This window comes from Haemaphysalis longicornis, unplaced genomic scaffold (assembly GCF_048455015.1).
Source record: "Haemaphysalis longicornis isolate Haplotype H1 unplaced genomic scaffold, Haemaphysalis longicornis Haplotype H1 scaffold_5, whole genome shotgun sequence".
Classification (NCBI taxonomy): Eukaryota; Metazoa; Arthropoda; class Arachnida; order Ixodida; family Ixodidae; genus Haemaphysalis; species Haemaphysalis longicornis.
The window spans coordinates 44,292,140-44,303,350 of record NW_027526385.1 but is presented as its reverse complement, the minus strand read 5'-3'; the positions used below and the strand labels follow the sequence as shown (position 1 = coordinate 44,303,350).

At 53.5% G+C, this 11,211-nt stretch overlaps 1 protein-coding gene across 1 annotated transcript; it reads left to right on the top strand.

Annotated features, from left to right (window-relative positions):
• The first annotated feature begins 3,834 nt into the window (after window positions 1–3,834).
• On the top strand, window positions 3,835–6,749 carry LOC144139199 (V-type proton ATPase 16 kDa proteolipid subunit c-like). Its single transcript, XM_077671628.1, has 2 exons — window positions 3,835–4,263; window positions 5,916–6,749. Exons 1-2 carry the CDS (start codon window positions 4,016–4,018, stop codon window positions 6,127–6,129), a joined length of 462 nt encoding a protein of 153 aa, XP_077527754.1. The 5' UTR covers window positions 3,835–4,015; the 3' UTR covers window positions 6,130–6,749.
• Window positions 6,750–11,211: the final 4,462 nt, after the last annotated feature.

Genomic DNA, 11,211 nt, shown 5'->3' with positions numbered 1-11,211 from the left:
CCACACGGGAAGACGGCCACCGGACCAGCCGACGAAGAAGTGGAGGTCTACAGAGGTGAGGACGTTTTACAAGAGGATTTGCCCTACGCGGATGTGCCGTCGGAAGACGACGACGAAAGGAGTGACGACGGCTGCTACTGAACAGAACACTGTACATACGTTAATGTTCTTTGCTTTACAGTGCCGCCCAAACCGGCTTTGCACTGCCGGGTACGGCTGCTCCCTCTCTCCTGGGATCCGCTGTCAGTGAGGGGAGAAGCTAGATCGATGCTATTTCTCCACCCTTGCAACACTAGCGGAAGCTGCGCCTTTTTTTATATAAATTGTCCCGTACACTTAAAGGGACCTAGAAAAGCCTTCTGTAATATTTACAAAAGGCCTGTATTGTCGCGTAGCACCAATATAGCGATGCAATGCCGTTGGAATTATTGATCTACATTCAGTGTTAGCTGCGCCAGAAGCAATTAAATGGACCTCTCCCCACTTGCCGCTCGACTCCTCCTCCCTTTCTGCTTCCTTCAAAGCAGCTGGAAACACTGGGAATAGCCATGTGACATCGCGACGCTCGACTTCCGTTCTGCGCTAGATACATTCCTGCGCCTAGGTACGCGTCAATCGCTGCGGACCCGCCTTTGCCGCCTTTGCCTCGGGATCGCGCAGGAAGGAGGGAGAGCCGCCGGAAGCCAATAACAGTGACGCCGCCGGCGGCCGACCTCGCCGGTGATTGGGCGAATCAGGGGGCGCCTTCGCCGTTGCGTCAGCCGCGGTCGGCTCGCTGCGGCGTCGCGCTCATCGGCTGAAAAAGGCGATCTTCAAAAATTGTTTACAAATTATTCGTGCAATGTATGGGGCTCACACTTGGCTCGAAAATCCCCCGTTATGTGTTCTACCACCTGAATGCATTTGATTGCCACCTTCACAAAGCTTTTCGGGGTCCCTTTAAAACACGCAGCTGAGGCGCGAGACACAGCTTCGCTGTAAAACAAAGTGCATATGCTGCTGCCGAGCGCGTTGCTACGGACGATGCTAGGGTTTGAACAAAGTGATTTATGAATCAATCGGTTACTTACAGCGCAGAGACTGAAAGAGTCGTCGTACACAAAAAAATTTCACCATCTTCCCGTGGGGGAACCCTGAGGAGGATGCGAAGCAGCAGTGGGGGTTGGTTGGTGTGTAAGTAGAGTTGAAGTAAGTAGTGTGAGTAGAGTTGGTGTGTGGTGTTAGGAGTAAGGAGACGGGTGGGTAGGGTGAGGAGGAGAATGGAGGAGAGACGCGCATGCGCAGTGGAGGTGTGGACGGCGCAACAACAAGGGAGGGTTGTTGCGCCGTCCACACTGCGCCGTCCACACTGTTGCGCCGTCCACACTGGTTGTTGCGCCGCAACAATGCTTAAAACACTTGGAACCGAAACGGTTTTTCCGATAAGGCCTTAGAACGATTGGAATTTTTAGATCGACCTGCCTTAGGTAGGACTATGACACGCTCACTGTCGTGCTGGCAACCATGGCAATGAACCGTGCGGCCACATACTTTTAACTGTACGAGAGATGAAAAGAGGCCTTTAAAGCTTGTCGCCAGATAAAACTAAAATAAAACGCAGTCTTTTCTATTCGTTTATGCGGTTTTTGGATCACGCATTGTAACCGACAAAGTTGTTTGTATACGCGCGGGGCAGTGTCATGTCGAGACACTTTATGGTAGTAGGGTGCCACCTTTAATATTTCAGGAAGTTTAATGCCAAATTAAAATTATTTCTGGCAACTTATTTAGAAAGCCTTGCCATCCCTTCCTGAAGAAAGTTGAGAACGCGAAATCTTTCTCACATCAAAAGTGCGTCAAAAGTGCGCGAAAACCTTCGCTAAAGGTGAGTCCAACCCACGGTGTAAGATATATTATATCTTACACCGTCGTCCAACCTTCGCTAAAGGTGAGTCCAACCCACGGTGTAAGATATATTATATCTTACACCGTCGTCCAACCTTCGCTGAAAGTTCGTCCAATCGTTCAAAGACCCAAATTGCGAACGAAGAAGGAACCCATGTGGCAATTTTTCGCGCACTAAAAACATCTACGAGCGATCTAATTGTACAGCGATACGTGGTTTATGAGATAAAGCTATACTATAGTACCCCTTCTTCATGACCGATGTGTGCAGCTCCTTATCTGGAAGCGTTCCTTTTTCGCGATTTTCAAGTGACCGTTTTGACACAATGGAAGCCCGGTTTCACGCAGGCGCCTACGTGTGTCCACGGATCTCACCAGAGATTTTCGGTCGACCAACCTGTCTATGGGGAAGTGCGCTAGTTTTTGACAGCGGGTCATCGGTCCCAAAATTCCTTGTGGTCGCTCCACTATATAAAATGCTGGCTTTAATATGAGCTGGAGACATGGCCTCACAAAAATCACTTGTCTGTCCCGTTCAGATAGGAAGATAGAACAGGAGCACCAAAGCCAGACGCGGCCCCATCACCGGCGTAAAACTGCCTAGACAGCCTAGTAGGCAGTTTTAGAGTAGGGAAGCCAGAGTTGGGGGCCCCCAAGGAGTTAGGGGAACCCGAACGCAACGCGCTCGCAACGCCAGCCCGCTACCGGCTTGCGTTGCTCGGGTCGGCTCCGGTGTTGGGAACTCTAGGCTTAGCATCATGGCGAATATTTGATCGCCGCTATCTGTACAACAGCGAATGACCATGCCTGACACAAGTTTTCACCACCCTATCATCCCCTTTTTCGCACGTGGAACTTTATTTTGGCGATAATTGCCGTTTGAGCGATCGGTGACCAAGACATCTGCCGTGGCATGTTTTGATCCTGCCGCGCAGGTAGGCTTAGCATCGCGGCAGATATCTGATCGTCGCTTTTAAATTCAGCACTGCTAACGATTCCTAGCCCAATTTTTCACCGCACGAACATCTACTTTCTCGCATGTGGAACTTCTTTTTCGCGATCAGATTGATGGGAAAAGTGGCGACAAGCTGTTGGTCTGCGCAGTTCCGAGCCGCTTATAATGGGCCGAGAGAACAGGCGCGGCCGGCGTGTGCGCGCCGAAAACGCTTCAAGACCGCCTGCTGTACCAATTTCTTGCGAATGACGCGCGGATATCTACAAATTAGCTCAGCGATCGTCGTAGTTGGTCGGGTGGATCTGGAAACGAGCCGCAGGTTTCCCTTCAGCCATGGTCACGCGCAGTCTCTCTGGCTATAAGAGCGATGCAAGGAACACAAGCTCCTCTTTGGGCCAGCTTTGGGGCGCCCCCTATTTCGGCAAAATAGCGTGTGCGCTAAACGCAACCACCCCCCCCCCCCTTAAGGACGGCTTGGGTTCTGCGCATGCGCAGTGCGGTGCCCCAAGACGCTTGGGAACCCCAGAGCGTTGGGGCCCCCTATTCTAAAACAGACTAACAGCGCCGTAAAACGTGGCATGGGGATGCGCCTGGTCCCACAACACGCACGCGATGTGGGGTATTGGCCAACGCTTTACAAGCAGGAATGCGTGCTACTTTCACACGATATTCCGTAGTCGGTGCAGCCAGGTCGTCGAATCAAAGCATGTATGAATTTTCCCCACGTATTGTTTCTCTCGTTGAGTGCCCTGGTCTTTCCGGCCACTCTTGCTGAGTTGGTGTGAGCCATTGGACACTGGGATGACCCTCGACGGGGAAGTCTCTGAACTGCGGGTGCATGGGGCCCCTAGGTGATTTTGCATTTACAAGAACAATCCGATCGTCAGAAGCTAAAGATACTGACTGAAGTTACCGTCCAGAGAAATTGCTTTAATGCCCGCTAGAAGCCTTTATCAGCGAAGCGGATGGCTTTGAAAGCGCCAGCGAAGAGGAAGAAGTGATCGCAACGGAGGAACGCCAGGGGCGTGGGACACCATAGAAGCTTCCGAGACGGCGATATACATTCATTCTCACGACAGATACCGGGACCGCATTTCAGGTGACCTTGCTGCCGAGTGAAGTCGCTGTGGCTTGGAGGACTTAGCGGGGAGGAGGAGACCGAGCCAGCCAGTCACTATGGCGGAGCATGAGCCTGCGTACGCGCCCTTCTTCGGCGTCATGGGCGCTGTGTCGGCCATGGCATTCAGCGCCCTGGGCGCGGCCTACGGCACGGCCAAGTCCGGCACGGGCATCGCGGCCATGTCCATCCTGAGGCCCGAGCTCATCATGAAGTCGATCATCCCGGTCGTCATGGCCGGTATCATCGCCATCTACGGGCTCGTGGTGGCCGTGCTCATCTCGAGCGCGGTGAACGATAAGTACAGGTAAGATATATGACCGGTGCCTTCCCCGTGGCGCCGATTGTGAACGACATAACGGAGGGTTTAGTGAAGACTTAAACGCAGCATATACTCACGTGGTTAGTGTGTACATCTACGACCGCCGACAGCTGCTGAAGTAGTAAGAAAATGAGGATCCAGAACCAAATTAACGTGTATATCTCATGATGAACAGCGTTTAACCGAGCGATAAAAAAAGAGCCGGTACCTTACCTCTGAAGGGGCGGGCGCGATATTCCGCCGCTGCAATATAGTTACAAGCGTGGCAGTTCCGCTGCGATACAAAGCTTCAATTAAACGTGTTGAAATGCCGCGTCCCATCTCTAACCCGACCTAAAATATACCAAACCACTTAATTTTCGAAAATAATGCGCAGAATTGAGCGAAGAGGACATTTTACAATTAAAAATGGCGGCGGCTTAGCTCGGCCAGGCCGGTTATGCAAGCGAAAGCAGCCAAAGAACACTGCCAACCAAGCGATATGGCTAGTCGAACGTTCGGTACTACAAGGTCTCACTACCGACGTTTCGTCAGTTTCCGAAGGCATCGTCGAAGTCGAAGCCTAGACGAGGCGTTTATTGCCGTCTATAGCTCGTCGCTATCGTCTTTCTGCATTCTTCTCCCGACGCCTAGCTCGCCGAAGCTCTCGTCCTTCCCTCGTTTCTGCTCTCCGCTTTGCGCGTTCGTACTCGCGTTTCCGCTTTAACTCATTAGCAAGCCGAGCGACGCCTGCAGGATGGTCCGACCCAGCTTGCCGCTTTCGCCACTGGGACCGCGCAAACACAACTTCGGCACTCGTGGACCAGTGTCCTCGCTCCCTAATTCACTCCGCGGTACTTGCCCTCCTCCTCCCAAGGGGGAGGTGCGGCACTCGAGGGGAAGCGGCACTAGCACCCGGCACCCCGGCACTCGCGGCGAGTCACGTGGTATCACTTCAAAGTCAAACTCCCATGCACTCGCTGGTCTAGGCAAATATTGCTTTCGCAATAAAAATAATCTTGGAACGAACCCGGGGCGTTCGTTACAAAACCCGCAATTCTACTCCCTCGCCATGAGTGTCGCCAGAATTTTGCCTGGAGGGAGGCAAACCCATTGTATTGAATGGGAAGAGGGGAAGAGCTTGGGGAGGGGGGGTGGTGCAAGTGCTCCTATCGCTCATGCCCCTGGCTACTGAGGCAGAACGGTGAAGCTCCTTTAGCAGTCACCCGCCGCGGTGGCTCAGTGGCGTTGCGCTGCTGAGCACGAGGTCGCGGGTTCGATTCCCGGCCGCGGCGGCCGCTTTTCTGATGGAGGCGAAAAGCAACAACGCCCGTGTGTACGAAATTTCGGCGCACGATAAAGATCCCCAGGTGGTCAAAATTAATCCGGAGCCCTCCACTACGGCGCGCCTCATCGCCTGCGTTGCGTCGGCGCGTTAAACCCTACAATCAATCAAATCCTTTAGCAGTTGCATACAGGAATAGAACGGGTGTTCCAAGCGAATCAGCAGATGGCGCCGAGTGCGCACAGGAAATGCCTGGCTTGTACATACAATGGAATAGATTCTCGCGTAGCGGGCCCCTCATCTCGCCTTCCAGAGAAGGGTGCCTTATGGAGTGATCTGCACCCCTGATTCCTGGTCGCCACTCCCTCCGTAGGCTGTTCACCTCATTCCTGCACTTGGGCGCCGGACTCAGCGTCGGCCTGAGCGGACTGGCCGCGGGCTTCGCCATCGGCATCGTCGGGGACGCCGGCGTTCGCGGCACGGCGCAGCAGCCGCGCCTCTTCGTGGGCATGATCCTTATCCTCATCTTCGCCGAGGTGCTGGGTCTGTACGGCCTCATCGTAGCCCTCATCATGTACTCCCGCTGAACGTCCGACGACACGCCCGGTTGCCGCTGCTTCGACGTCCCATGGCCGCGGCGGTTGGCACGCAAGCTTCCACGGTCCGTCTGACAAAAATAACCTACTGGTCAACCTCGGAGTAGAAGAGTGACCGCGGACTCTGTTCTTGTGCCGCTCCTGCGGTGAATGGGCACTTGTTGAAGCGAGGTCAAGAACTCTTGGAGGAAGCAAAATGGCGTGAATGGCAGGGTGGTTTCTGTGTAGTGGTACAAACGCGTCCTTCATTGCAGTGGTTTCTTTTTTGGGGGTTACGAGCACACAGGTTAAGTGCGTAGGCACTGATGCGTGAGTCAACCTAGTCCAGGGCAAGTACAGAATGTTGTTGCCAGAACTTCTCCGGAAAGACTTGTTCCTCCGCGTTCTCTTTTGTGAAAGTGAATGCTGGTTTGACTCGGGTCTTGTTGAAACTTCTCGTCAGCATTTTTTTACTTGTTTCTGAACAGTGTCCTTCTTTTTGTACGTTTTTTTCTCTTTTGTGAAAGTGAGTGCTGGTATAAAAACTCGGGTCATACACGTCAGCTTTCTTGTTTGTTGACTGCGTTTTCCTTTTCGTTTGTTTCTGTCTTCTGTGAACGTGAGTATCGTTTGACCCCGATCGTGTTGAAACTGCCTTACGCCAGATTTCTTTTTTTTTTAACTGGAAAGTGAGCAAATAAAACAGATTTCATTTGCGGTGAATACGGCGTCGACTTTTCAAAGCGTAGTTTCTCAAAACGGGCCGGACTCACCAATCATTCGGGTTACGATCCTAGGAAATGCTACCATGATCTACGCAGCGGCGTATCGAAGCTGCTTTTAATGCGAGGTGAGCATTAAATCGTCCTTTCCGCGAAGAAACCCAACACTCCAAACGAGCTGCTTTGCAACGGCATAATCGTAGGGAGCCAACCGAACACAGGGCGGAATTGAGTTTGTTCGTTTCAAAAACGCCCATTCGCGTCCGCTTCAGTCATGACGTAGTTGCGCTTGCGAGGCCTAGCTCTGACCAATGAAATGTGTCGTGTCACTGCTTTCAGCCAATCGGGGCTCGCTCGAAGCGGACACTTTAAAACGGACAAACAAAACTGAAAATTCCGCTCCTGGCCGAACTGCCGGTGCCTCAGCGGGAGAAGGGACGTGGGTATGCGCCCACCGGACATTATGTTTTCGAGGCCTCACGCCATCTTGCGCACAACACGCAGCTTGCGCACAAGTTAGACGTCGTTAGGCTTAACGGTACGGCTACCCAACGTTAAGCCTAAACATATGTCGAACAAGGGCGATTGGCCAAGCTTATTAGTCACCGCAACGGAGAGAAGGAAGAGACGCAGAGGAGAAAGGGTGATGATGGTGAAAGGACACGTGACTTCAGCACGCATACGCCCCTTGCACAAACTCCCTTGCCTGACACAGCGGCGCAGCAGTCACAAGCAATCCAGGGTGCTTTTCGCGGTGCGGTGCCGCACTACGTACTGTTGGCGTTGCGGCCGCTCGTGTTCCTCTCGGTGGCGAAGAACATGGCGGCATGCGTTGCTACACACAACTACGTTCCTTGCCCCGGCTTCAACACTGTTGTATCAACTACACTGAACCACCAGCTGTTGTCCGCGAGACTACGTGAAATGTGTCGAAGACGGCGATGCATTCGCTCTTTCATACGCAATCGTGATGTATTTCAAATCATTAGCGGGAAAGATGACGTCGCACGTAGGCAACTTTCGTTTGCACAATAGGGAGTTTTAGCAGTCCGTCTGTTCCGTCATGTACGTAGTTGCAGTGTTGACCGGGACCCGTCTGGGCACTTGTACATTCGTCGCGGTGCGGGAATTAGTTCCGCGGGCCGGCCCTTCGCCATGTCCGCGATCGCCACGGCGGGGAGCGCCTCCTCGCCCTTCCGCGCGCGCAGGCGCAGTCGGGTCCGGGTAGCAGTCCGTCCGTTCCGTCTCGTACGTATAGCTAGCGTGTTTACCGGGACCCGTCTGAGCACTTGGGCGTTCGTCACGGTAGGGGGATTAGTTCCGCGCGCCTGCGTTCGCCATGTCCGCGCCTCCTCGCCCTTCCGCGCGCGCAGGCGCAGACCGGTCCCGGTAAACCCGGTAACAACGTAACGAACGGAACGGACGGACTGCTAAAACTCTCTAATAACAGTAACTACGTACACGACGGAACAGACGGACTGCTAAAACTCTCTAATGTCCCGTGATTTAACTTCCGTTTTTCATAAGGTGCCGTTTAAAACGATTTACTGGCCAAATGTAAATCCTAATTAGAGCTGCTTCAAAAGGAAGGGCAGAATAACCACCGGCGTGCAAACCCTGCAATGGATATCCCACTCTGCGTTCAATTGAGACGACTTGTAATCGGGTAGTATCAACAAAGCCTCGCTCTCAACCGGGCCTGTGCACTATTAAAAATGAAGAAATAGCGTTCTGCACCAAGCTTCCACGCGCATGTTTGAGCGCAAGCCACGGAGCGCCGACGTCAGGCAGATGCGGCTTTCACATTTGACACACGCGTCTAACAGCAGTGGTAAGAGGAGGCAACGGCCCCTTTCTCCTTTCCTTGGGAATTTTATTGGCAGGGCCAGTTTGTGGGGCGGTGGTGGTAAAAAAATAGGGAAGGGGAAGTGGTCAGCCTCCCAAGTCCGGGAGGCCGCGAGCGCGCGCCGATTCCAGAGCTCGTTTCACCAGGGCGAGTTGCTGCACCTGTGCCGAGCTGGTCAGAGCGGACTCCCACTGCTCAAGGGTGGGGGAGTGAAGGGGGGTTGGGTGATGCGGGCAGGAGAAGACCAGGTGGTAGGTGGTAAGAGGAAGGTCACACGCTTGGCAGTTATGGGGTACGAGGGAAGGGGAGATGTGGGAGAGAATCGTGTGATTACAGAAAGTGCGGCGTCATAAAAAAAAAAACCCGGATCACAGTTACTCTCGCCGTTTACCGCGCGCGTGAGCACGCGCTTTACGAGGAGCGTCCGGCGTCGTCCAGTCTTGAGCGTGGCGCTCGCAAATAAGCACCAAGAAAACAGTTCACGTGCGTCCGTGCCTTAAGGGGAGAGCACAAGAGAGCTCGCGCTACAGACGCCCAGTTCGCGAAGCCGGTTCTAGCGCGTGCTGACGCGTTCCACTTTGGGAGAGGAATAAACTTTATTGAACTAGGGGCGGGTGGTGACCACGGGACCAGAGTCCTTCAATGCTTCTCTGGTCATGAAAGTCCCGGCCTAGTTTCGTACGGGGACAAAGGCTACCGCGAGAGGCGCCACCGCATATCGAAGGGCGCGGAAAAGAAACAGAAACTATGCGGCACATAGTGTTAGAATGTGAGGGTATCCATCCAAATCTACATGAAGGGAATATTGGGCTTCCAGAAGCCCTAGGATTTAAGGGTATCAGAGAGGAAGTTAACTTCAAGGCTGTCGAGGGGACGAAAAGAAGATTAGAATGCTGGTGGACGAAAAGCAGAGAGGGGAATATTGCCTAGGACAGTTACCACCTGTAACAGGGAAAAGAAAGTATTTCGGGCCTAATAAACTTTAGTGCCTGCCCTAAGCAGCGCTAGTATTAAAACAAGAGTGTAAAACATGGTTATATTAGTCCTTTTTGGTAAGATGACATGTCATCACCCCGCTTCAAAGGGGAAACCAATAGCAATCATCATCATCATCGGCATCGGGCGGCCGCCGCTGCTCTGTAGCCAGACCAGTACCCATAAACGTTGGCCAGACTAGCAGAAAGGAACGCAGTAGCAGCATGCCCGTTCGCACCAAAAGTTATTCGCCACTCGCACAATGATAAGTCCATTTGAGCGGCCCACGACACGTAAAGCGAAGGCACACTGCTGATAAGGCGGCGAAAGTCTGTTCTATCTTACTCCGTGGCTCTGACCACGCCCCCGGCAGCCCTCCGATCAACACCAGCGCCGCGGCGCGGCAGCGTAAGAAGCTCTCCCATAGCGTGATGGCCAAGTTTCATGACCAGAAAGGCATTGAAGGACTCTGACTGGACGCAGCCCAGCGGAGACTTCGGCAGCACGTTCCACCAGGCAAAATGGCTTGAACAATCGCTTTACCCACCACCCACCCAGACTAACTGGCTTAAATTTCGCCCAAACCTAGGCATGCACAACAACTTCTGCCTAGAGTAACAAACCAGTACCAGGGTATGAAGGAGGATGATGTCATCAAGTTGGTGCAAGCACTGGTTGTGCGAGCACTATTCCTACAAAGGAAGTACTCTGACCACCCCCATGTGCGATTCACGGACGCGGCCCACTATGCATCCCATCCAGCCACAGCAGTAAGCGTCATCGACGGCTCAGGCGATGTCGTTTGCACTGTGACTGCACAAACCCAAAGCATCGTTGAAGCCGAAGAAACGGCCATCACACTGGCAATGACGTCTCCAACTTCAAATAAGCCGCTTCACGTAATTACGGACTGCCAACAGGCATGCAGAAACTACGGCAACGGTCGCATCTCAACATCCGCCCTCCGATTACTAAAAAAGCACAAGGATACCCTGAACCCTACCATACTGATATGGACGCCAGGTCACGCAGGGCTCGACGGAAACGAGCGAGCACATGCTACAGCCCGAGCATGCACCCTCCGGGCACCGGACCAGTCGCTCTGTGACCCAGAGCCTGTCCAGCAGCAGCACCGTGCACTTCTGCAACACCACCGCCTTGCCAGATGTGCCTACCCACCACCGCACCAGAAGCTTACCCGAGAAGAGGCTGTAGCCTGGTGGCAACTACAGACCAACACATACCCCCACCTTAGCTTCCTGCACACCATGCCAACATGCCCACTGCAGCAAACATGCGACACTGTACCACACCACGTGGGCTTGCCAGAACACACCAGCAGCCCCCATTATTCGCACCCCCAACCTCGAGCAGTGGGAGGCCACGCTGTGCAGTTCGGACTAGCGTCACTAATAAGCCTTTATTTAGCGACACTAGTTCGGACCCCGAGGACCAGCGACAGTTGGTGGACCGGGCACGCAGGACCGCAGCCGACGCAGGGGCCTTGGACTGAGGGCTTCTCCCGCCTTCAAGTGCAAATCTCTTGAATAA